Source organism: Epinephelus fuscoguttatus, linkage group LG3 (assembly GCF_011397635.1).
Source record: "Epinephelus fuscoguttatus linkage group LG3, E.fuscoguttatus.final_Chr_v1".
Lineage (NCBI taxonomy): Eukaryota > Metazoa > Chordata > Actinopteri > Perciformes > Serranidae > Epinephelus > Epinephelus fuscoguttatus.
In genome coordinates this window covers 674685-702045 of record NC_064754.1, presented here as the reverse complement: position 1 = coordinate 702045, position 27361 = coordinate 674685, and the positions used below count along the sequence as shown (strand labels likewise).

Here is a 27361-nt window from a genome sequence, read left to right as displayed (position 1 = left end):
TGGCCCTGATAGAACAAGTCCTAACTATAAGAGCCAGCCCCAACTATAAGAGATAACCCTAAATGTAAGAGCCAGCCCCAACTATAAGAGTTAACTCTAACCATAAGAGCCAGCTCTGACTGTAAGAGCCAACCCTTCCATAAGAACCAGCCCTAACTATAAGAGCCTCTCCTAACTGTAAGTGTCAGCTGTAATTATCAGAGCTAGTCTTAACTATAAGAGCCAGCCCTAACTATAAGTGTGAGCCCTAACTACAAGAGCCTGTCCTGGCTGTGTCAGCCCTAACTCTAACAGTCAGCCCTAAACTGTAAGAGTCAACCCTATCTATAAGAACCAACCCTGGCTTTAAGTGTCAGCCCTAACCATAAGAGCCAGCCCCAATTATGCGAGCCAATCCTAACTGCAAGAGCCCATCCTAACTATAAGTGTCGGCCCTAACTATAAGAGCCAGCCCTAACTGTAAGAGCCTGTCCAAACTGTAAGTGTCAGTCCTAACTGTAAAAGCCAACCCTAACTCTAAGAGCCAGCCCTAACTATAAGCTTCATCAAAAGTCTACAGTCTACTGTTAAATGTGAATGATGAGCTCACTTGAACTGTAACGCCATAGATCACAGAGATCACAGCCTTACCTGTGAAGGTAATAAGTTCCTTCTACTGTTACTGCATGGAGTGTTCTTTATGTGTTGGCGTCTGACCTTGTCCTCTGTGTTTCAGGCATAAGAAGAACAGGGAGGCTGCGGTGGAGCTGTTGATGAGACTGAAGGACAACAGAGACCTGCAGAAGTTCCTGCAGGACTGCCAGGAGGTCAGAACTCCTCAAAAACACACTCATCGACTTCATTGTGTGTTCACTAATTCAGTGGTTGATTTCCTTACGTCTGTCCAACACTTTGGTCCAGAGGCAGATAGACATGTACTGATCTGATTCCTGCTGCTCACAGGATGAATCCTTTAGCAGCCGTTCACATGCTGCATTTTTTGCGCCCTCCAATCCAGTTTTTAATGTAGACACACGGCAGGCACGCTCAAATGCCAGCACGATGTGCATGTGTCTCTAAGCGGCTGTTTTTTAGGGTGTGACAGCTGCGCCCTGAGATAAACTGAGATCAACTTTTGGAATGCAGCAGTGTGCACCACGTGTCATGTGATGAGAAACAACCAATCACAGCCAATAGATATATTTCCTTCTTCAGAAAATATTAGTGTGTGAAAAATGTGCAGGAGAAGTTGATCATGTTACTGCAGAGCTGTCAGAACTTTACAGCTATCCCACAGACATACAGGAAGAAAATCAGCTCTGCACTGAGGACTGCATGAAAGGAGGCTGGTACTTGTTAAGGTTCCTTAGCAACATCAGACGCAACCTGTCGCTAGGCTCTTGAAAGTTGGCACAGAAAAGGCACAAGAGTCACACACAGTGCCCGACCTTGCGTCTTCCAGGCGGTTCAAGACAACGGCATGTATGTGGTCCTATAGGATTTTAGTGACGTCCCTGCTAACGTTTTGTGTTTGTGTCCAGCTGTCTCTGTGGATCAATGAGAAGATGCTCACAGCTCAGGACATGACCTACGACGAGGCCAGGAACCTGCACAGCAAGTGGCTGAAGCACCAAGCCTTCATGGCCGAACTGCAGTCCAACAAAGAGTGGCTGGACAAGATTCAGAAGGTACGGAGAGTCCGAACAAGGCCAAAGTCTGTCCTGATTAATGTTCTCCGCATGGACAGTACAGAGTAGTAGATCACATCTGTATATTCTTGTATCTTATAGTCAATGGCAGAGTCATAGATAAGCACATAAGAAACAGTATCCCTTCATTTAGAACATAAAATACTGTTCAGTTAGAAATTCAATTCAATTTAGTAGTAGTAGTAGGTGTCAGACCACAGCAGCAGCAGCACAGCCACGACCCACAATCCTCAAAACCTGTTGAACCTGAGCATGAAAGCTGTGGGGGAGAAGCCGAGTTAGTGGTATGCAGTAATAGGATATGAATGTTTGCAAATGAAGAGACAGAGAGAAGGACAAAGTAGCTTGGTGTAACACAGGAGGTCCCCAATCAGACCATGCAAATATCAGTCTAACTAGGGACTGGTCCAAGGCAAGCCTGAGCCAGTCCTAACTATAAGAGCCAGTCCTAACTATAAGAGTTTGTCCTAACTGTAAGAGCCAACCCTAACTGTGTCAGTCCTAACTGTAAGAGCCAGCCCTAAGTATAAGAGCCAGCCCTAACCAAAAGAGCCAGCCGTAACTATAAGAGGCAGTCCTAACTACAAGAGCCAACCCTAAATATAAGTGTCAACCCTAACTATAAGAGCCAGTCCTAACCATAAGAGCCAGCCCTAACTATAAGAGCCAGTCCTAACTATAAAAGCCTGTCCTAACTTTAAGCCTCATCAAAGAGGAATAAAATAATAATAAGTAAAATGAGCATGAATTAACATTGAAGAGTTATCACAAATCACAATTTGCCTTGGAGAGTGAATCTAATCTTTCATAGATTGAGGAGGAGTGAGCTAATTTATACTAATTTAAGGTACAAGTTTTCTTTATGAACAACCTAACTAGCAAACTAACAACCTGATCCCTCCAAAACAGATGGTTACAGAAGGTAGCCTTGGTTCTATGAATGAAGGTCAACACGCCAGCTTGCATTGTCATTCAGTAGGCTGGTTCGGCCAAACAAACATCCAATCAGATTGTTTCATTGGATTTTAGATTATTACAGAAAATAAACAAATGATTCTGATCCGTCCAGGTTCTGTTCAGAGAGATAATATTCACTAATGAACTCCACTTTATGATTACTGAAGAATAAATTCAATCACCAAAAGTACAAAGCTAACATTAGGCTGTAAACAAACGTCACCATGGTCACATGACTTAATGTCACCACCACAACAAGGCTGTGACGTCGTGTTCGGAGTGATGACGTTCTGTCGTCTCATCTTGTTAGAGACACATAAAGCTCTAAACTGACAGCGGGGTATTTACTGGCGGAGAACAGAAGATGAACGTCTCTTCAGCTCATGTTAACCTCAGACCTGATTTCACACATCGAACCAAAAACACATAGAATTCAAGACGAAGGAACAGGAAGTGCTAACATGCTAACTCATTTCTGGGTTTTAGGGCTAATTCTTGGAGGCTTCTAGTAGAATTAGAAATCAATGAAAACAACAAACAAACGCAATGTCAGTTTATTCATAAGTCATATAAAATATATTGATCACAAGAAGTTTAAATGGCTGATAGCAGATAAGGTTAGCTTTAATTAGGCTAGTTCACCAGTTAAAAAGCTCATTAGCACAATGGAGAAATTTAAGTAATGTTAAAAGTATTTATTTCTACAAGTTTAAAGGGCATTAAAGAAACATTAATTAGCTCACTAGCTAATTAGCTGCCTTGTTACTGTTTGAGAAATACACATGAATTTTTGCTGTTTTGAACCACGATGACTCGAGCAAAAGAGGAGTTTTAGCTTGCTAACTTATGTTAGCATAACGTGGCTCTATTGATGACAGTGACACAGGTATTATTGTTAGCTTATGTTAGCTTATGTCAACTGTAGCTTCACTTTGACTTATTTTTAGGTTTAGGTCTTCAAAATGGTCCAGAGAATGTGAAATGACTCGTTCTTACAGACAGTTGGCTAACAGTGTGAAGTAAACAGAAGTCATAGCTTTTATTGAATATTTTTTCACATTAAAACTGCAGTAAAAGCACAAAATGAAAACTGAATTAAGAATCAAACCAATATTTATTACACTGACACCCTGAAAGGCTGCATCACACATGCTAATTACCATAGAATGTAAAATAATGGACGTAGCCACCGTGACGTCACCCGCTGGTTTGTGGACTCTTGTTTTGAAGCCTGAAGCTCGGCATTATGGCTGTTGCTGTCTTGGTGTTTGGAGCCAGAAGTGACTGTCTTCTGACGAGAGGGTGTAGCTGTGGGTACTGCTTCACCTCTGTCCTGATTTACAGGTTGCCATGGTAGCGACTTGTCAATCACCATGTAGCCACACCCTAAAGCAAGGGTCATCAACTTTGTTGGTTCCATAGATTTTAATGATACGGAGATAACAGATGCCAAGATGACGCCTCTTCAGTCCTGTGGAACTGTTTGCCTGGTGCAAACCCCCAGTAAAACTTTCTTTAGCTTCAGAATTGACCTCCACGATATATGGCCCACTGAACATGCACAGTAGTGTTTCTCTTGCTGGCTTCACCCACGAGTTCTTGCTTTGCTCATAGACTTTAAATTGAGATGACGTTGTGGGTTTTTTAATCACTCTTCATTTTCATTTTTGGGGATTAAGTCCACATTAGCCTGTCATTGTTTAAGAATTTAATTATGAAGAAGGAAAAAAAGCTAGCACGCCTTAATGCATGCCCTCCTCCTCAAATTTTATGGATTCATTAATATTTTGTGGGCTTGATGGGAAGCCTTGGCAGCCGCCAGTTGACCAGCACTGTTCTAAAGCCTCCCAAGCTTCATCATTTATTTTTCCTCTAAATGGGATCTTCATTTACTAACGAACATCATGCTGAGTTAAAGAAGACTTGAAACTAGAGATTGAGACCAGTACAGCTCTGATCACACAGGAAGTGCTTCAGCAGCTGGAGGCGGCTTTTTGTGATAGTTTTTAATGAGAATGAAGCTTTTTGCTCGATGTTTTTGCGACGCGCCTTGTGTTTCTGCGCTATAGGCGCCTGGCGCTGTTGCCGGAGCACAGGTTGTCAAACTGCCCCTGAGTCATCCTAAAATATGCCTGTAAAAGTCCATGATGGAGAAGCTCCTGGACCAACTGGTGGTACTCCCCATGATCCAGCCTCTTTTTTAGGGTCTCATGTACCCACACAGATCTCTGTTTATCTGCTGACAGCCTCTCACCCTCAACCAGAGCTACAGACAGCACCCTCTGCCTCAACATGGCAGCAGCTACACACTGATTACTGCAGGATACACACAATAAATAAATAAACTGTAGATTGATTACACAGGAAGAAAAAAAAAGAAAAGAAAAGGCAGTGCAGTGCACCTCAAGTTTTATAACCTGCAGAACACTTTCTGAGAAATCGGGGCCTCAAACTCATCAGGTAAATGTTCACTGAGGTCATAAATCAGGTGAGAAGGAGACTCATTCTCTCTCCAGTCAGACTGGAGTCGCCCCCTGCTGGACATTAGAAACACTGCAGCTGTAAGGCACTTCAGCATTGGCTTCACTTCTGAGAGTCAGAGGCTGCGTCCACTCCTTTATACAGTCTAACTAATGTTCAGCTATGCCAACTAACAACTCAAATTAAGATTCAATTTGAGGCAAAACAAAAATACAGCAGCTGTTCTGAATTTAAAGTTTCTCAGTCAGGAGCATGTCGTCCACTCAGAACACTAATTACTATTCTAAGAGCTCACATTCTTATTTTTTTCTCTCAGCTCTGTATAAACACAGATGAACATAAATATTCTGATCTGTGGGAGAGGAACAGTCAGGTAGAGATGATGAAGGACATCATCAGACCAGCTCTTTACCCCGTCTGACTGTCTGCAGGATGGCATGCTGCTGGTGTCGGAAAAGCCGGAGACGGAGGCAGTGGTGAAGGAGAAGTTGTCGGCGCTCCACACCATGTGGGCGGAGCTGGAGTCCACCACGCAGACCAAAGCTCAGTGTCTGTTCGACGCCAACAAGGCCGAGCTGTTCACTCAGAGCTGTGCCGACCTCGACAAGTGGATGGGAGGCCTGGAGGGCCAGATCCAGTCTGACGATTACGGCAAAGACCTGACCTCCGTCAACATCCTGCTGAAAAAACAACAGGTATGGTCACATGATTACTGCAGCACTGACTCAAGAGGCAGAACTCTCAGAGGTGGAAAGAATTTCCATGTACACCACTTCATACTTCTAAAGCAGTACATTCATCAGACCGCTGCTGTTACTTTCACACAGATATGACACAAACTGTACATAAGGTACAACATGAAATACTGCTTTTATATTTAAACTCATAACAATATTCTGAAGAGCCTCTCTGCAGTGTCAGTACTGTTACTGATGATACACAGGTATTAGTACTCTTACACTGTGCTGATTATACAGGATCCAGAGACCGCTGATTACTCGTACCATTAAATATAGCTTCACTATAAATAGTGCTGTTATCAAAGGGGTAGTAGTGGTATTGTCAGTTGTAGTAGTATAATCAGTAGCAGTCCAGGTGTTAGCATTATGGTCTGAATACGCCCCTTGTTGGTGCTGACAGTAGTACTACTGTTAAGGAGGATTTATACTTGTGCTGCAGACCCTACGCTGTAGCCTACGCTGTTGTGAGCATTTATACTTGTGCAGTGATGTGTCTGTGTCACTCTGCAGTTTAGGGTCCTTTCCTATAGAACAGGTCTATACCTTGTCCTTTTATTAAACTAACTAAAGAGCCTTATATTATTTATCTTATGTCATTTCTGTCTCTGCATGGTCGCACCTTTACAGTTCTCCTCTGCTCTCTGTAACGCACACAGCAAAGTTCGGCCTGAACCCACAGCACGGTACTGTTTACACAGTCAATCAAGCGGAGGCTGTGTTGTGTTCAGGCGTTGTCACATTAATAACAAAAACCAGCACTTGAGTAGGCCATAGCACAATAGCACAGCACTGCTGCGTCAACGTATTTACGTAGTCGATGACGTCAACGATGTTGACACGTCACCCCAGCCCTACTGCAGTTACACCTCCAAAATACTAGTCGGCGGCAGATGTTTCTTCTGTAAAGTTTAGTTGATTCAAAACACACATTAAACACACATTAAACATGGCTTAATAGAGACAGTGTCAAACACAAATCAGCTTCACTATAACTCGCAGCATTCACAGACAAACACTCGTCTTTATCTGGACCCATTTCCCCCACAAATACAACGTGCTAACGTTATTAGCACAAGCCTATGGCATTTCACATTGTATAAATTAGCCTAGCAGCTAGCAGAGATTTCCTCTGCTCATATTTCAGCCAGGATAAATCACACACAGTGTGTGGAGGCTTTATTGTCTTCACAATTTATTGTTTCTTATCTGTGAAATTAAAGTAAATCAAAGCTTTGTTTCCACTGAGGGAAATGGTTTCAGCTCACAGAGACAGACAGGAGGTCTGCGTCACTGTGACACTGTGGAGTTACATCTCTGGGGAGGTGCACGTCAGGCTAGATTATGGCACTGATTCGATGCAGAAGTATAAATTCTGCCTTAGCTGTAATTTAATCAGGACTCCTGTGGTAGATGCAGCAGTGTCACTGGCAGTAGTGTGAGTCTGACTGCTCCCTCCTCTCTGGCAGATGCTGGAGAACCAGGTGGAGGTGCGTCAGCGGGAGGTGGTGGAGCTGCAGAGCCAGGTGAAGGCTCTGGGTAAGGAGGTGAAGGACACAGACGAGGTGGACGGGCGGCGGCAGCTGTTGGAGAGGAAGTTCCAGGAGCTGCTGGAGCCGCTGCGCCGCCGCAAAAACTTCCTGGTGGAGTCCAGAGAAATTCACCAGTTCAACCGAGACGTGGAAGACGAGATCGTACGTACACCCGAAGAACAGAGTCTCTATTATTATGAAACATGATACACAGAAATCAGAAGATAACCCAGCTGATGTTAAAGATGATGTAATTTCATTTATTTAATCTGTTATTTAAATATGTCTAATAGACTCTTTTTTCTAGAGAGACCTGTGTAAAAAATAATATCTACAGAGGAAACATGAAATTCAGAAGCAGATTCAGAGAAGAGCCAGTAGCGTATAAAATATTGTCATTTGCATAAAAATGTACAAATTAAAAATGTAAATATAAGGTGATTAAAAGAGGACCCAGAATGGATCCTTGCGGCACACCTCTACTCACATCTGGGGGACTTTTAACATAATTATTCCATGTCTGTACCATACGCTGAGATATAATGTTATTAATATTATTGTGTTATTTGTAGTTTATTAAACTAAGACGTTAACGTCGAACAGGGACATCCAGCTATGAGACGTTTATCAGTACAGGAGACACGTCACCTGAGCTCCAATCAGAATATTAACTTTAAAATAAAATACGCTGAAGGAGCAGGAGAGAGCAGAAAACAGTGTCAACTGGTCCTCGTACTTTTTCTGAAACAAATATAAAGAATGCACATCCTCTGAATAAACTTTTTCCAATCAGTGCTGACATCAAAGGAAAAACTTAAGAAAATCAGGATTTGTCACACACGACGCTCCCGTGCTTTATTCCCACACCAAACAAATGAGCAACATTTCGCCTCACGTAGGAGGCTTCATCAGGCTTACAGAATAAGGGGCCGTCCCTCTTTTTATAGCATATCCTAAAGGTTGTCCTCCAATAGGAGTGAGGCTATCTGGAGACCTACAAAATACATATAGGAATAATATTATTAATCAGTCAATCACAGATGCATTTTACCATGTTATTCATAAATTTAATACACTTATGGAAAAAACATTTATTAAAAAAAATTATAAAAAGTTTTTTTTTATATATATATATATATATACTATTTACAAAAATGGTCTAATACCTTGTACTTTTTCTGTCTTCTGTTAAACTGTGTGACATGTTGGACTGCAGCAGTTTACCTGTCTCGAGGTATTCTGTGGTATGAACATTGACAGTTATCAAACAGTCCATGGTACTGAAAATTGCAACTGCATGAAGAATTTCACCTTTATTTGAGTTATTTTTAAAAGGGTTTTAAACCACAGTTATTAAACGTGTGTTTGTTCAACCAAACCGAAAACCTTCTTATTTTATCCCTTAAAGCAGCGGCATCAAACTCAGTTTGGTTCATGGCCCACGTACAGCTCAATTTGATCTCAAGTTGGATGGTGGAAAGATTCTGAATATGTTCATCCACTAACAACAACAGATGATTAACGGCTGCAATATCCTCCAAAAAATATGTGCAAATTCAACAGTATGTCTCAGTTTGTCCACATTCAGTCAGCGTCTCAGCAGCAGGGCTCCACCCATATTGTTTTAGGACAGAAGTCTGATACAGATTCTTTTGAACTGAAGCTGCTGTTGGACAAAATTTTGTACAATGTTCAATATCTAGTATTTATTGTTATTTTAGAGAACTGTATTCTGGTCGGGAGGAAAAACCTCTCAGCCTTCAGAGGTGCATCAGTATCAGGTGTGCAAAGTCATCTAGTGGGCCGGTACTGATAATAATTCTGTCATACTGTGTAACCGTGATATTTTCTGAGACGTCATCATACAGTGAAAATCTCATACCACTGCGACCATAATCACATGATCCTCATCCTGCATTTTAACACAGAATAAATCCATGGTTTGATTTGATTTTAATTTTAGGTCAGCTAGAGCTGAAACAATGAATGGATTACTTCATCAGTGTCGTTAAAATTTTTGATGAATTGTTGAAGTCATTTTTCTCATGTGAATATTTATGTCTTTATGACAGTAAATTAAAAGTCTTTGACCTTCGGCTTGACAAAACAAGTTGCTGGAACATTTCTAAATATGAAATGTGATGATATAACTCTTCTGAAGTTCACTGGGGAAAAAAATCAGCAGATGAATCAATGATGAAAATAACGGTTAATAACCGGTTAGCAGCATGGAGAGTTTGAACGTCTGCAGTTTCATGGCGGCTGAATAAACTCCACGTAGGGACGAAGCTACAGAACAAACCAGTGCGAGGACTTTGAGTTGTTTATCAGAGACGTTGTTTAATTCTTTCTCTGTAATGTCCCAACCAGTCAAAATGTCAAAGTCAGTGGACAGCGCCCCCCTCAGGAGGACAGTGTTATTAACAGTGTGTGTTTGTCTTCCAGCTGTGGGTTCAGGAGAGGATGGCCGTGGCCACGTCTTCCGACCACGGACACAACCTGCAGACCGTCCAGCTGCTCATCAAGAAGAACCAGGTAAGAGAACCAGACAGAACAAGTCAGACCTGATCTTAGGGTCCTAAAATCTGAATCAAGACAGTTTTCACATGTAAAGAATTTGTTTTGATTTCTACACAATAAATTCAATAAACATAAATACAGAAAAGTTTTCAATAGACCCTTTTAGTGCTGACATCATTATTACATCATGGTGTTAGCTGGTGAGGTAAACACATATCACCTCACAGTCGTAGGGTACGGCATAGTTACAGAAACATAGATGCCCCACTGGGCGCCGTGCGTAGATCTCAAACTCATGACGATAAAAACGACTCATTGAAATCAGTTAAGAGACATAAACGTAACAGAGATTTTAATCCGGAAACCACAGCTCCTCTGTTCACTGTCATTTGTTTACAGGCAAGTCTTGCCCTCTCCAACATGGCGGCGATGCTGACATATCGCTACAAAGGGCTGACACAGTCAATGTGTCGTCTACGTATTTATGTCTATGGGTTATTAACCCACTGAAAAGGACGTCTTGCTGTGTTGTTTGGTGCCAGAAACAAAGGAGTAACTCTCATGGCTCCTACAAGAAATTTTGTCACATACCAGCAACCGTCCAAAGCCAGCAACAAGTCAAAAACATCAAAGAAGGCTACGATTTAAGTGAAAGTGTAGCTAGCACGCTAACTAGTGAAAGTTGTGCGCTGATCAACGCCTTGATCACAACAGTATAAAGTAACTGTAACCACAGCTCAGTTTAGAAAGAACAGCACAAGAAAACCTGATGCTTTTCTGTATTCCGACCCTGAAGTTAGCGTCGCCCTGGTTCCCTCGTCAAACAGCCAATCAGATTGTTCCATTGGATTTTGGATTATTACAGAAAATAAATAAACGTTTCTGATGCTTCAGGTTTTGTTCAGTGAGATGATCTTCACTAATGAACTTAAGGATTATTGAAGAATAAATTCAACCAGCAGAAGAAAAAAGCTAGCGTGAGGCTGTAAACAAGCTACACCACGGTCACATGACTTAACGTCACCACCACAACCAGGCATTAAAGTCACATTCAGCGTGATGACGTTTTGTAGTCTCATTTAGACACTTGTTGAAGACACCTAAGCCCAATTTCACCAAACCCTTTCAGTCCAGTCCCTTCAGAACCAGCAGCAAGCCTTCAGACATGGTACCTAGACCCTGGGTGTGTTCAGACAGTCCTCTTAAATGTGGGCGGGGTTGTTGTCACTCACTGCTCCGTCCAGCACTCGCTGTATTTCCTCATCAGCGGTGACACATGTCTTCTTTTTCTGATTTTCTGATTTCCACTGTTTCCAACAATCATTTTGAACTGTGCAGTTGAGAGTCAATCAATAATCAATGCAAACAGACTCTGCAGAAGGAGATCCAGGGTCATCAGCCTCGCATCGACGACATCCTGGATCGCAGTCAGAGCCTCCTGAAAGACGACTCCTCCAATGCAGACGTGATCCGTCAGCGTCTGGCCGCTCTGCAGGAGCTGTGGAGGCAGCTGATGGAGGAGGCAGAGGGCCGCCACGGCCGGCTGCAGGAGGCGCACAAAGCCCAGCAGTACTACTTTGACGCCGCCGAGGCTGAGGCCTGGATGAGCGAGCAGGAGCTGTACATGATGTCGGAAGAGAAGGCCAAGGTTAGACATGCTCTCATTAACTCCATTAGACCTACCGACACCAACACTCCACACTTCCTGATGTTTTTCACGATAAAAGCTGTATGAACCTCTAAAGCACATCTAAACTAACATGAAATACGCTGACGGAGCAGAAATATAGAGACATTCTTTCTAAAGAAAACAGTGTGAACTCTGTCCTTTATTTAACCCTTGAAAAACAGACCTCCTGCAGACATCTGATCGTTGTTAATAACCAGAACATTCATTGTTTTAGCAGCACAGAGGGAAGGCTTCTGTCCTCTTCATCACCTAGTCTTGACCTTGTGTTACCTTACCTGCTGTGCAAACATGGTATGTCCCCAAAATGACTGCGGGAGATTGCTGTTTACATAATCCTGCGTATATATACGTCATCATTATTATATGACATAACATTCATCATTTTTGCAGAAGAAAGCTAAGGTTCCTTTCTTCGTCATGATTGCGTTTTACACTCGTAATGATGCTTTTTCGCTGCGTTACATGTGGTGCAGAAATGTGCTGTGGCACCTGAAGAATGAATGATGAATCCGTCGTAACACATTTTCACTCTGCTCCCAAAAACAAGCATATCTGAAAAACTAAATGATGTACACAGTTCAAATAACGTTCGGAGTGTTAGGATATATTTTGTTTATGTTTCTGTATTTTAAAATCTTTTGGCTCAAAATGTGTTTTCTGAATTATTTTCAAGATACTTTATGAAAGACATCACAATAAACAAAAATACTAGTACAGTACAGAGATCTGTGTTCAAAAATAATATCTACACAGGAACCATGAAATGTATCAGAAGCAGATTAAGAAAAGAACCAGTTGTTTATAAAATAGTATCATTGCATAAAAAAGTACAATAAAATGTAAATAAATTGTGAATGAGGACCAAGAATGGACCCTTGTGGTACACCTTAACTGAAGGCAAGGGGACTTTAAACACAAATATTCCATGTCTGTACTTTTTTTTTTTTTTTCAGATATAATGTTATAAATATTGAGTCATCTGTAGTTCATTGAATAAACATGTTCACGTCAGTCAGGTGTCACAAGGACGTCCAGCTATGAGACGCTGAGTAAAGAGGACACGTCCACTGAGCACTGATCAGAATAAGAACTTCAAAATAAAATACGCTAAAGGAGCACAGGAGAGCAGAAATATAGAGAGGTCCTTTCTACAGAAAACGGTGTCAACTCAACGTCCTCTTACCGTCTTTTTCTGTCCCTGTATCGCATGGTCCTCCTCATGTATTTTTATGAAGAATTAAATCCATGTTTGATTTCATTTTAATTTTAGGACGAGCTGAGCGCCGTCACCATGCAGAAGAAGCATCAGATCGTGGAGCAGGCGGTGGAGGATTACGCCGAGACCGTTCACCTGCTGTCCAAGACCAGCCGAGGCCTGGTGGCTGACGGACATCCTGAGAGGTGTGTTGTTGAGGACATGCAGTGACACAACGCTGCAGTCATGATTGTAACTTTATTTACTGTGTTGATTATTGACACAGCGGTGACCTCAAACACTAACAGGACTGTCTCTGTGTGTCTCAGTGAGCGAATCAGCATGCGTCAGTCTCAGGTGGACAAACTGTACGCAGGCCTGAAGGACCTATCAGAGGAGAGGCGGGGCAAACTGGACGAGAGGCTCCGCCTCTTCCAGCTGAACCGGGAGGTGGACGACCTGGAGCAGTGGATCGCTGAGCGGGAGGTGGTGGCCGGGTCGCACGAGCTGGGACAGGACTACGAACACGTTACTGTACGTCACTGCTGATACTACTGTTAATACCACTGACACTGCCAAGACTACCGCTGACTGAGCGGGAGGTGGTGGCTGGATCTCATGACTGACTACAGACAGATCACTGTAGGTTATACGACCACCACTGGTACCTACATTGATACTGCCACGACGATTACTACTACTAACCTGACCTGTCTCACAGACACTACCACTAATGCTACACTGGTACTGTAATATTACCACAGTCGTATTGGTCAGCTCACACGAGTGCTATAATTGCTGCTGATACTACCACTACTGTCACCACTACAATATTTCAGACAGGACTGTAAATCCTTTCACCACATGTGGTACTACAGTATTTAATGTGAATACTACTGAATGTTTCTAATAATAGTAGCAGTATTAATACGTTTATAAAGATCTGTTCGACTCACAACACACCTCAGTCAGTATTATTACTGTGGTTATTACTGCTGAGATTACTACCATTATTACTACAAATACTACAACCCAGGGTATTATCATCTTTAGTACTATGACCTGACCTCTGGCCCGTGTGCTTCGTACTCAGATGTTGCAAGAACGTTTTCGGGAGTTTGCTCGGGACACTGGGAACATCGGTCAGGAGCGCGTGGATGCTGTCAACCGTCTGGCAGATGAGCTGATCAATGCCGGTCACGGCGATGCAGCGACAGTGGCAGAGTGGAAGGACGGCCTGAATGAAGCCTGGGCTGACCTGCTGGAGCTCATTGACACCAGGACGCAGATTCTCGCGGCTTCCTTCGAGCTCCACAAGTTTTACCACGATGCCAAGGAGATCCTGGGGCGCATTGTGGATAAACAGAAGAAGCTGCCCGAGGAGGTCGGACGTGACCAGAACACGGTGGAGATGCTACAGAGGATGCACACCACCTTTGAGCATGACATCCAGGCCCTGGAAACACAGGTCAGTCACAGCTAACAGACTTAATGGGAACACAGTGAGTTTATGGGGACGCAGTACATTTATGGGAACGCAGTAGGTTTATGGGGACAGATGTGTTTATTGGGACACGTGGATTTATGGGGGTGCAGAAGGATCCATAGGGAACACATCAAATTTATATAGATGTAGTGAGTGTATGGGGACATACTGGTTTATTTGGACATAGTGGGTTTATTATGGGGACATTTTGGGGTTTATTTTTTCCCCGTTAAAGGGTTTTTTGGGGAGTTTTTCCTGATCAGCTGTGAGGGTCATAAGGACAGAGGGATGTCGTATGCTGTAAAGCCCTGTGAGGCAAATTGTGATTTGTGATATTGGGCTTTAATAAAATTGAAATTGAATTGAATATTAGGATGCAGTGGGTGTATGGGGACACATTGGTTTATTGGGACACTGTAGGTCTGTGGAGATGCTGTGGGTTTATTGAGATAAATGGGGTATATGTTGAGACAGTGGGTGTGTGGGGACACATTGATTTATTGGGACACTGTGTTTATGGGGACACAGTGGGTGTGTGGGGACACATTGATTTATTGGGACACAGTAGGTCTGTGGAGGCACACTGTGTTAATGGGGACACAGTGGGTTTATGTGGACATTTTGGGTGTTTTGGGTGTAGGACACACTTGTTTAATGGGACATGGTGAGTCTGTGGGGATGCTGTGGGTTTACGGGGGCACAGTGGGCTTATGGGGAACCATTGACCCTGTGTGCAGGTGAGGCAGCTGCAGGAGGACGCGGTGCGCCTTCAGTCGGCGTATGCCGGTGATAAAGCCGACGACATCCAGCGGAGGGAGAGCGAGGTGCTGGAGGCCTGGAGGAGTTTGCTGGAGGCCTGCGACGGACGAAGGCTCCGCCTCCTGGACACCGGCGACAAGTTCAGGTTCTTCAGCATGGTTCGAGACCTGATGCTGTGGATGGAGGACGTGATCCGCCTCATCGAGGCCCAGGAGAACCCCAGGTACATCGAGTCTGCCCGGCGTCAACATGTGGTTGGACGGGAGTGGCGATAAACCAAATGTGTTTGTTTGTTTGTTTGTTCAGAGACGTGTCGTCGGTGGAGCTGCTGATGAACAACCATCAGGGCATCAAGGCCGAGATCGACGCCCGAAACGACAGCTTCACAGCCTGCATCGAGCTGGGCAAAGCCCTGCTGGCCCGGAAACACTACGCTTCAGAGGAGGTGAGGGCGACCATGAGCACGCCGTCAGCACACGTGTCAAACCACCAGCTGTGTGGGAGGAGTCTAATTCAACAAGTCAGAGATTATGGAACAAAAAAATGTTGAAATTTAACAAGAAATAATTTGTTTGGTTGGTGACTCACAGGTAGAACATCATGTGACTCACAGGTAGAACATCATGTGACTCACAGGTAGAACATCATGTGACACAGGTAGAACGTCATGTGACTCATAGGTAGAACGTCATGTGACACAGGTAGAACATCATGTGACACACAGGTAGAACATCATGTGACACACAGGTAGAACATCATGTGACTCACAGGTAGAACATCATGTGACTCATAGGTAGAACGTCATGTGACTCACAGGTAGAACATCATGTGACTCATAGGTAGAACATCACGTGACTCTCAGGTAGAACATCATGTGACACTCAGGTAGAACATCATGTGACTCACGGGTAGAACATCATGTGACACACAGGTAGAACATCATGTGACTCATAGGTAGAACATCATGTGACACACAGGTAGAACGTCATGTGACACAGGTAGAACGTCATGTGACTCATAGGTAGAACGTCATGTGACACAGGTAGAACATCATGTGACACACAGGTAGAACATCATGTGACTCACAGGTAGAACATCATGTGACTCATAGGTAGAACGTCATGTGACTCACAGGTAGAACTTCATGTGACACACAGGTAGAACATCACGTGACTCACAGGTAGAACTTCATGTGACTCACAGGTAGAACTTCATGTGACTCACAGGTAGAACATCACGTGTTGTGGTTTGTGTTCAGATTAAAGAGAAGCTGCTGCAGCTGACGGATAAGAGGAAAGAGATGATTGACAAGTGGGAGGACCGGTGGGAGTGGCTACGACTCAGTAAGACACACACACACACACACACACACACACACACACACACACACACACACACAGGTCAGAGGTCACATCACCCTGAAGGCTGACAGCTGATTGGATGCTGCAGTGGTGACTCAGCGTTGATGAAGACTCCTCAGGCTCTGGCTGTCCTTTAACCAAGCGTCTTCTGACCAATCAGGAAACGCTGCGGGTGGTTTGGTCGACTCATCAGAACAGGAAGTGTCAGCGTTGTTTGATCTGTGTCACATGTTTCACCTCACCTTGAGGACAGACGGAAAACACAACGTTTCATTTCCTGTGAACAAACTGAGAACACAACAACACATTCAGTGATGGGCGTCTGACTTTGTCCTCCTTCCCCTCTGTGTCCACCTCTCCCCTGTGTCTTCTTCTGCCCGTCCCCCCTCTGTGTCCTCCTCCTCCCTGTGTCCTCCCCTATGTGTCCTCCTCCTCCTTGTGTCCTCCTCCTTGTGTCCTCCTCCTCCTCCTTGTATCCTCGTCCTCCTCCCTGTGTCCTCCTCTCCTGCAGTCCTGGAGGTGCACCAGTTCTCGCGGGATGCTGGCGTGGCAGAGGCGTGGCTGCTGGGTCAGGAGCCCTACCTGTCCAGCAGGGAGATGGGTCAGAGCGTGGACGAGGTGGAGAAGCTTATCAAACGCCACGAGGCCTTCGAGAAGTCCGCCGCCACCTGGGAGGAGCGCTTCTCTGCTCTGGAGAGGCTGACTACGGTGAGCAGGGAGGGACATTTTATATAACAGAAGCACAGAGTTTAAATCCGTCCTCAGATTGAACCAAATTCTCCTCACGTCAGTGACGACGCTGACGTGACTCACTATCCGTCTGTGATACAGGAAGTGTGAAATGATTAGGACTCCAATGTCTCAGCTTGTCATCCCATCAGGTACCACACGTTCTGATCAGCAGCAGAACATTCTGAGTTTCCTGAATATCTGAAGAGGGCGCTGACAGTTTCTGCTCTTCATTTGGAAACATTAAGGATCATTTAGAAATCGTTTCAAGTCTGCTTTTTATCTTCTGTCTGTGTTTGTTTTTCAATTAATTCAACTTTATTTATAAAGCACAACATCACAACTTCACTACAACAAACAGCATCGCTCTGTCCCTGGAGAGGAGAGAAGGACCTCACTGGATTTTAGGAAGTCCACCGGAAGACTAGGTCTATATTGGCCTAACTAGGTGCTGATCCAAGGCAAGCCTGAGCCAGCCCTAACTATAATCCATCAATTCAATTTCAGTCATTTTTATTTATAAAGCCCAGTATCACAAATCACAATTTGCCTCACAGGGCTTTACAGCATACGACATCCCTCTGTCCTTATGACCCTCACAGCTGATCAGGAAAAACTCCCCAAAAAACCCTTTAACGGGGAAAAAACGGTAGAAACCTCAGGAAGAGCAACTGAGGAGGGATCCCTCTTCCAGGACGGACAGACGTGCAATAGATGTCGTACAGAACAGATCAGCATGATAAATTAACAGTAATCCACATGACACAATGAGACAGAGAGAGAGAGAGAGAGAGAGAGAGAGAGAGAGAGAGAGAGAGATGCAGGTAATGACAGTAGCTTACAACAACATTATTGAAAGTAATAATATTATAGTTATAGTTCTGGTTACTGTGGTACAATATGTTGAAAGTATGTATTAATATCTGGCAGTATACATGTGTGACAATAATCATATGTGTATAATAACAGTAGAAGTATGACTAATGACTAATGATGGCAGCAGCAGCAGGAGGCATCTGGCAGGACCACGGCAGCAGCACAACCACACACGTCACGCTGTCCAGGCACCGCTGTGATATGAGTTAATCTGAGAGACAGTGGAGCACAAAGGCTCCGGAGAAGAAGCCGAGTTAGTGACATCCAGAATGGCCGAGTTAGCAAGATGCAGTAATAGGATACGAGAGAGAGAGAGAGAGAGAAGGAGAGAAGGTGCCCGGTGTATTATAGGGGGGTCCTCCGGCAGACTAGGCCTAAGTCAGCCTAACTAGGGGCTGGTACAGGGCAAGCCTGAGCCAGCCCTAACTATAAGCTTTATCAAAGAGGAAAGTCTTAAGTCTAGTCTTAAATGTGGAGACGGTGTCTGCCTCCCGGACCGTAACAGGAAGATGATTCCACAGGAGAGGAGCCTGATAGCTGAAGGCTCTGGCTCCTGATCTACTTTTGGAGACTTTAGGGACCACGAGTAACCCTGCGTTCTCAGAGCGCAGTGTTCTGGTGGGATAATATGGCACTATGAGCTCTCTAAGATATGACGGAGCTTGACCATTTAGAGCTTTATGAGTTAACAGTAGGATTTTAAATTCAATTCTGGATTTTACAGGGAGCCAGTGCAGAGAAGCTATGGGCTTCAAGAAGAAACACTTCCCTCCAGCTTTTACTATCTATAAGATCATGTCAGCTGGTTTTGTCTCCATCTGAACAGTCTGACATTTTTCTTTCCAGCCAATCACAGCTGTCTGTCTGTCTGTCTGTCTGTCCATCCGTCTTTCTGTGTTCCAGCTGGAGCTGTTGGAGGTGAGGAGGCAGCAGGAGGAGGAGGAGAGGATGAGGAAGCCTCCATCTCCAGAGCCGGCTGTGGTTCAGCAGGAGGAGGCTCAGCAGCAGCAGCAGAGGTGACGTCAGTTTAAGATGTGTTCATGTGTCTGCAGCTCTGAGATCAGTGAAGTAACTCCATCTGTTTCTGCGTCTCTCCAGCGGAGTCGTCACTCAGAACGGACTCCCATCAGACCAGGACTCTCCTCGGGTCAGTAACCATCACACCTACAGCCTTATTATTCATCTGATTAATCAGGTGATTGGCTGCGACATCACACTGAAACATGATCAGTAAAGTTCTGTTCAAACAAGATGGCCACGTCTTCAACAGTGTTGACAAAGAAAAGAGAAACACAGCGTGGCCTTGTCAAACAGACTGCAGGGGTACGAACGTACGGTTCATGTTGGAAGTCTCAGAACAGCTGAAACTGCAGACAGACGACCAAATTGTCCGAACTGCCCAAAATCCATCTGATCAACAACAGATTATTGATCAGCCAGATCATCAGTAAGAGTCCATCTGTGATCTGTTCATTGTGACTCATCAGACTGCACAGACTTGTGGGCGCTCATTGATGCTCAGCGTTCAATACAGAGATCGACCGACCCTCTGTCCGTACTCTGCGTTCATTTCGTCTGTATTTGTGCATATTTTCTGACAAAATGTTAGCTCGTAACGTTAGCCTGACAACGTTTCACCAGACCTCTGGGAACAGTTGATCTAATAGGTAGAAACAGTTGCTAAAGTTAGCTCGTAACGTTAGCCTGACAGCGGTCCATCCATGTACAGAGATGAAATATAACGGCACTTCTACTCGACCACTTTTACTCACACAACAACAAACAAGTCGTCAGTTGTGCCAGTCGTCAACCAAACTGCACTCAAAACAGTTACGGTCCATTAAACTTTTCTACGCTTTCATGGTGGTGAAACATTCGTAATGTTTTGAGGTGTGGAGGTCGAGGCCATTTGTAATGATGATTTTGTTCACAGCTGGCCAGTCAGTCAGGTTGTAATCTTCATACGGATCACATCCAACATGAGTTTGAGTTTCCTGCCGATATCTGCTGCCTGCTGCTTCATCCATCAGTTTTACATCATCACCTTCCTCTTTATTCAACTCACACAGGAAATGGAATCGTCACTTCCTGTCCTCCATCAGAATTTTGCACCTCATAATAGTCATGTGATTGCAAACAAGCTCTCGCCCCAAACATTTATTTTCCATCTTTAATCTTTAACACTTCCACTGAAGCTAACGTTGTCTGTTTGCTGCGTACCTGCGCTCACCTGTCGGGAACATGTCCATGAACCTGACACCTCTCTGATATCCCTCCATCAAACAACAAGAAAACCATGATTTGTCTAAGAGACTTAGATTAGCTTGACACTGATCCCGTCTCTGTGTGCGTCCTGGTCAGGACGGGGTGGACGCTGGAGATCTGGTGAACGGCGTGGCCGAGCGGAGCTCCAAGGAGCCGAGCCCCGGCACCTCGCCAACGCCCAGCAGGAAGAATAAGACCAACCAGTCGTCCACGCTGCCCTCCAAGAACCAGGACGTGAGCTCGTCCTCGCAGCTGGAGGGGCTGCTGCACCGCAAACACGAGTGGGAGGGGCACAACAAGAAGGCGTCAAACAGGTAAAGATCCTCTGCCGCAGCAGACGTCTCACTCCTGCGTTCGTTACCTGACCCTGCTGCTCTCTGATTGGCAGGTCGTGGCACAACGTGTACTGTGTCATCAACTGCCAGGAGATGGGTTTCTATAAGGACAGCAAGGCGGCGGCTCAGGGAGTCCCGTACCACGGCGAGGTACCCATCAGCCTGAAGGAGGCGTCATGTGACGTGGCTTCAGACTACAAGAAGAAGAAACACGTCTTCAAACTGCGGTACGAGAAGCAGACCTCAGATCAGACTCAACACAGCTACACACAGTTATTTATCAATCAGTTAATCAGTCACTGTAATTATGAATCACTGTTCACATCAGCTGTCGGATGACGAGTAAATAAAATTTGACTTTAACATTAATCTGATTTTCTTTGATGTTTCAGCTTTACTTTTTAAATCTTTATTCTTTTGTTTCTGATTGACTTTTATTAATTTCTAACATTTAATTTTTGTAATTTTCAGTCTTGCAAGATTTTATCTATCAATGATTATATATTTATTAATATGTTGTTTCAGTTTTGCCATGTGAAGCTCTTGGGGCTGTGTGTAGAAGTGTTAGTGCTCCACTGATTCATCAGCTCATGTTCTCCTCTTTGACTGCTGTCAGGAAATAAGTCAACACTGACCAATGTCAGTGGTGGAAGTTGTTTCTGTTGTGCCTCAGGATGAAACTTAACTGACCGTCTTCCTCTGTGTTTCAGACTCACCGATGGAAACGAGTATCTGTTCCAAGCCAAAGATGAAGTACGTCACATTGTTCTTCTTTCACATGAAAACAAACTTCTGTGGTTTTTTTATGATGTACAGTACAGGCCAAAAGTTTGGACACACCTTCTCATTCAATGCGTTTTCTTTATTTTCATGACTATTTACATTGTAGATTCTCACTGAAGGCATCAAAACTATGAATGAACACATGTGGAGTTATGTACTTAACAAAAAAAAGGTGAAATAACTGAAAACATGTTTTATATTCTAGTTTCTTCAAAATAGCCACCCTTTGCTCTGATTACTGCTTTGCACACTCTTGGCATTCTCTCCATGAGCTTCAAGAGGTAGTCACCTGAAATGGTTTTACAACAGTCTTGAAGGAGTTCCCAGAGGTGTTTAGCACTTGTTGGCCCCTTTGCCTTCACTCTGCGGTCCAGCTCACCCCAAACCATCTCCATTGGGTTCAGGTCCGGTGACTGTGGAGGCCAGGTCATCTGCCGCAGCACTCCATCACTCTCCTTCTTGGTCAAATAGCCCTTACACAGCCTGGAGGTGTGTTTGGGGTCATTGTCCTGTTGAAAAATAAATGATCGTCCAACTAAACGCAAACCGGATGTGATGGCATGTCGCTGCAGGATGATGTGGTAGCCATGCTGGTTCAGTGTGCCTTCAATTTTGAATAAATCCCCAACAGTGTCACAAGCAAAAAAACCCCACAACATCACAACTCCTCCTCCATGCTTCACAGTGGGAACCAGGCATGTGGAATCCATCCGTTCACCTTTTCTGCGTCTCACAAAGACACGGCGGAACCAAAGATCTCAAATTTGGACTCATCAGACCAAAGCACAGATTTCCACTGGTCTAATGTCCATTCCTTGTGTTTCTTGGCCCAAACAAATCTCTTCTGCTTGTTGCCTCCATAGCAGTGGTTTCCTAGCAGCTATTTGACCATGAAGGCCTGATTCGCGCAGTCTCCTCTTAACAGTTGTTCTAGAGATGGGTCTGCTGCTAGAACTCTGTGTGGCATTCATCTGGTCTCTGATCTGAGCTGCTGTTAACTTGCCATTTCTGAGGCTGGTGACTCGGATGAACTTATCCTCAGAAGCAGAGGTGACTCTTGGTCTTCCTTTCCTGGTCGGTCCTCATGTGTGCCAGTTTCGTTGTAGCGCTTGATGGTTTTGCGACTCCACTTGGGGACACATTTAAAGTTTTTGCAATTTTCCGACTGACTGACCTTCATTTCTTAAAGTAATGATGGCCACTGCTTTTCTTTAGTTAGCTGATTGGTTCTTGCCATAATATGAATTTTAACAGTTGTCCAATAGGGCTGTCGGCTGTGTATTAACCTGACTTCTGCACAACACAACTGATGGTCCCAACCCCATTGATAAAGCAAGAAATTCCACTAATTAACCCTGATAAGGCACACCTGTGAAGTGGAAACCATTTCAGGTGACTACCTCTTGAAGCTCATGGAGAGAATGCCAAGAGTGTGCAAAGCAGTAATCAGAGCAAAGGGTGGCTATTTTGAAGAAACTAGAATGTAAAACACGTTTTCAGTTATTTCACCTTTTTTTGCTAAGTACATAACTCCACATGTGTTCATTCATAGTTCTGATGCCTTCAGTGAGAATCTACAATGTAAATAGTCATGAAAATAAAGAAAACGCATTGAATGAGAAGGTGTGTCCAAACTTTTGGCCTGTACTGTATATATATATATATATATTCTACTCAGAAGTAAAAGTACTAACACCACAGAGTAGAAATACCTGCATCCAATACTCTACTTTCCTTAAAGTACTAAAGTATCATCATCATGTACTTAGAGTACGTGCAGTAACAGTACTCCTTCAGCAGAATACTCTACATGAGGTAACTGATGTATGAATGTGATGATCAGCTGTTGAAGGTGGAGCTCATGTTAATGACTTTATATCCTGCTGAGTGGATTCATCTCTAATGACACATCAGCACTGATTATTGATCATATTTTGTATCAATAATCTGAAGTTATCAGAGTAATGTAGTGCAGTATAAAGTCCAGTACTTCTCTCTGTAGGAGTGTAAAGCAGCAGAAAACAGAAATCCTGAAGTACAGGTACCTCAGAGTTGTACTTTACTACCGTACTTGGGTAACTGTACTGTGTCGCCCCCTGCAGGAGGAGATGAGCACCTGGATCCAGGCCATCCTGAATGCCAGCGTCGACCGATCCGACGTCCAGGGCAGCAACCCTGGCACGCCAGTGTCTGGGCGCGCTCAGACACTGCCGGCCACCGTCACGCTCACCACCGAGTCGAGTCCCGGGAAGAGGGAGAAGGACAAAGAGAAGGAGAAGGAGAAACGCTTCAGTCTGTTCAGCAAGAAGAAACAATAGAACGTCAAACACGAGGCGCTTTGGTGAAACCGCTTCAGTCATATCGTGACGCACGCTCTGACGCAGGACGCGTTACATTTAGCTTCTCATCACCTTCAGCAGGAAACTGAAAGAACTGGAACCTGCTTCAGAGCGTCCGTCCTGGTCTGAGCTGCATTCAGCTTCATGAAGGTCCTCACCAGAGAAACGTCTCTGGCGCTGCTCATTAGGGCAGCGTTGTCACCAAACCTCTCACTCTGATGAGACCTTCGTAAAGTTCGACTCACGATGCTAACTTTAGCAGCCGTTAACCCTCCGACATTTCCTGTTCCTGCTCACCATCGCTCACTGTTACAACCTTCAGTTACTCACAGCTGCAGACGTCTGTGAGACGACATCTGTGAGACGATGTCTGTGAGACAATGTTTGCAGAGACTGAAGCAACATTTGCACGTCAGACACAACATCACAGATTGTGACAATTTCTGCTCAGATGAATTACGTGTGAAACACCGCAGCCGTTAACGTGCGATTTTTACATCTGGAGGTTTTCAGCAAATTTCCCAGAGCGCCATAAAGGGCGTTACACATAAACATACAAAGCTGGTGATGACATCACTACTGAACAGCCAATGACAGAGGCTGACGGCTGAGGAGGTTCAAGTGAGGAGCAGAAAACTGAAAAGTTTCACCAAAGTGCGACAGCGGGTTGTTTGTTTATTTTCAAAGCAGTTTTTGTTTTCTTCCTTCTGTTTTTTAATATTTCTGGTTTGATTGTTTTTCTCGTGGTTGTCCGTTCGGGTGGCAAGGCAACGCTGTGCCTGAGAGTGAGAGAGCTGTCTTTAGTTCAGACATTGTGATGTAACTGACGAGCCACTGAGGAATGAGAATGCCGGCGGTTTCTGTTCATACGTTGTGATGTTACTGCTCTGGTTTAGACTTAATGATGTAACCGCAAAGCTGCAGCCATTTTTGTTCTGATTGTCAACAACAAATTGCTCATTAATCACAACATCTTGACAGAAACTGTCGCTTTCGTGCTGTTGTTTGTCGATTTGTTGGTTTGTTGGTTTGAGGGCAACGAATCGCTGTTTCTTCACACTGTCTTGGCAGAATCCGCCTCTGTGCTCGCTTTAAGGTTCATTAAATTAAAGGTGACGGCGTCTCTTGCTTTTCTTTATGTCAGTTGGTCGGTTCGTCAGTTTGTCGACGATGAACCACTGTTTTTTCACGACATCTTGATAGAATAAGCCTCGGCTCTCACTCTGTGGTTTGTTAGTTTGTCGACGATGAACCACTGTCTCTTCACAAATTCTAAACTGAAGGGGACACCGCCTCTTGCTCTGTCCTTTGTCAATTCATTGGTTCGTCAGTTTGTAGATGATGAACCGCTGATTCTTCACAACGTTTTGACAGAATCATGCTCGGCTCTGTGGTTTGTTGGTGCACCGACGATGAACCGCTTTTTGTTCACAACGTCTAAACTGAAGGCGTCGCCACATCTCACTCTGTCTTGGTGACGTCAGCAGGGACCACACACTCATTTTTCTTTGATGTTTGTTTTTTAACGTTGTTTGATTTTTTAAATTTTTGTTAAGTCTTTGTTATTTTTGTACTTTTTTGAAACAGGTCTGAGTTAATTCCTCAGTTTTGTGAGGGTGTCGTCAGAGACAACCTACGTTCTTCCTCTGCCGTTGAGAAATTGGACCAATAGTGCATTTTGTTTTGTTATTTTAACTTTACGTCCTCTGCCACTCTGCAGCCATTTTTTTGTCCTCAAAACAGCCAATCACCTTGGAGGAGGTGTACGATGTAGAAATGTCCACTTGCATGCTTCATCAGGCTCAGAGCGTCGCCTGAAACACACACCGTAAACTCAAACTCTCCATTTTGGGTCCTTTTCTTTTTCTTTGGTTGTGGTCTGTTTCCAATGGAAGAGGTCAGTGTGTAAAATAAACAAGCGTCGGTGTTCGGTGGTGGACTGTAGGTGGTGGACTGCAGGTGGTGGACCACAGGTGGTGGACCGCAGACTGCAGGTGGTGGACTGTAGACTGAAGGTGGTGGACTGCAGACTGGTGGTGGACTGAAGACTGTTGGTGGTGGACTGTAGACTGAAGGTGGTGGACTGTTGGTGGACTCTAAAGTGTAGGTGGTGGACTGTAGACTGAAGGTGGTGGACTGCAGACTGTAGGTGGTGGACTGTAAACTGAAGGTGGTGGACTGCAGACTGAAGGTGGTGGACTGTAGACTGAAGGTGGTGGACTGCAGACTGGTGGTGGACTGTAGACTGAAGGTGGTGGACTGTAGACTGTAGGTGGTGGACTCTAAACTGTAGGTGGTGGACTGTAGACTGAAGGTGGTGGACTGCAGACTGAAGGTGGTGGACTATAGACTGAAGGTGGTGGACTGCAGACTGGTGGTGGACTGTAGACTGTTGGTGGACTCTAAACTGTAGGTGGTGGACTGTAGACTGAAGGTGGTGGACTGCAGACTGTAGGTGGTGGACTGAAGACTGAAGGTGGTGGACTGTTGGTGGACTCTAAAGTGTAGGTGGTGGACTGTAGACTGTAGGTGGTGGACTGCAGACTGTAGGTGGTGGACTGAAGACTGAAGGTGGTGGACTGTAGACTGAAGGTGGTGGACTGTTGGTGGACTCTAAAGTGTAGGTGGTGGACTGTAGACTGAAGGTGGTGGACTGTAGACTGTAGGTGGTGGACTGCAGACTGTAGGTGGTGGACTGTAGGTGGTGGACTGTAGGCTGTAGGTGGTGGACTGTAGACTGTAGGTGGTGGACTGTAGGTGGTGGACTGTAGACTGTAGGTGGTGGACTGTAGGTGGTGGACTGTAGACTGTAGGTGGTGGACTGAAGGTGGTGGACTGTAGATTGTAGGTGGTGGACTGCAGACTGTAGGTGGTGGACTGTAGGTGGTGGACTGTAGGTGGTGGATTGTAGGCTGTAGGTGGTGGACTGCAGACTGTAGGTGGTGGACTGTAGGTGGTGGACTGTAGGTGGTGGACTGTAGACTGTAGGTGGTGGACTGTAGGTGGTGGACTGTAGACTGTAGGTGGTGGACTGAAGGTGGTGGACTGTAGATTGTAGGTGGTGGACTGCAGACTGTAGGTGGTGGACTGTAGGTGGTGGACTGTAGGTGGTGGACTGTAGGCTGTAGGTGGTGGACTGTAGACTGTAGGTGGTGGACTGAAGGTGGTGGACTGCAGACTGTAGGTGGTGGACTGTAGACTGTAGGTGGTGGACTGAAGGTGGTGGACTGCAGACTGAAGGTGGTGGACTGTAGACTGAAGGTGGTGGACTGAAGGTGGTGGACTGTAGGTGGTGGACTGAAGGTGGTGGACTGTAGGGGAGCCCCGGCTCTGGACTAATGACGGTTGCTTGCTTGTCGTCGGCTCTTTGCGCTGCGTTCAGATTTTCTGCTCTTTGATACTCGTGTCGCTCCGTCGCTGTATATCTATTGTACTGAACATGTATGGAAGTTAACGCCATCTTACTGCACAATCAGAACTACATCTATAGGAATGAAGAAGAAGAAGCTGTTTGAATATTTAAGCTGACGTTAGACCATAAAGGCTTTTCTCATGTATGAAACTGCACCTGTAGACTTTAAAGCTCTCTGTCAGATATGTGCGATGTCATTAAAGCTTTTAAACTTTA

The 27361-nt window shown here is 44.7% G+C and overlaps 1 protein-coding gene across 50 annotated transcripts in view; it reads left to right on the top strand.

Moving 5' to 3' along the window:
* The window catches only part of LOC125885523 (spectrin beta chain, non-erythrocytic 1-like), a 61965-nt gene extending 34604 nt beyond the window's left edge, over positions 1-27361 (top strand). Inside the window, exons 18-39 of one of the 50 annotated variants that reach the window (XM_049571154.1) lie at positions 716-806; positions 1521-1667; positions 5558-5821; positions 7333-7557; positions 9841-9930; positions 11285-11563; positions 12876-13006; positions 13130-13334; positions 13894-14268; positions 15024-15268; positions 15352-15490; positions 16304-16388; positions 16918-17114; positions 18915-19027; positions 19110-19158; positions 20373-20590; positions 20665-20838; positions 21322-21364; positions 23497-26434; positions 26477-26546; positions 26722-26756; positions 26813-27361. In XM_049571154.1, the coding sequence (XP_049427111.1) occupies positions 716-806; positions 1521-1667; positions 5558-5821; positions 7333-7557; positions 9841-9930; positions 11285-11563; positions 12876-13006; positions 13130-13334; positions 13894-14268; positions 15024-15268; positions 15352-15490; positions 16304-16388; positions 16918-17114; positions 18915-19027; positions 19110-19158; positions 20373-20590; positions 20665-20838; positions 21322-21364; positions 23497-23712 (3286 nt within the window). In that variant the 3' untranslated portion in view covers positions 23713-26434; positions 26477-26546; positions 26722-26756; positions 26813-27361. Of the gene's footprint in view, positions 1-715; positions 807-1520; positions 1668-5557; positions 5822-7332; positions 7558-9840; positions 9931-11284; positions 11564-12875; positions 13007-13129; positions 13335-13893; positions 14269-15023; positions 15269-15351; positions 15491-16303; positions 16389-16917; positions 17115-18914; positions 19028-19109; positions 19159-20372; positions 20591-20664; positions 20839-21321; positions 21365-23496; positions 26631-26651 lie in introns of all 50 variants that reach the window. The other 49 variants (XM_049571146.1, XM_049571159.1, XM_049571142.1 and 46 more) reach the window with 49 other exon arrangements.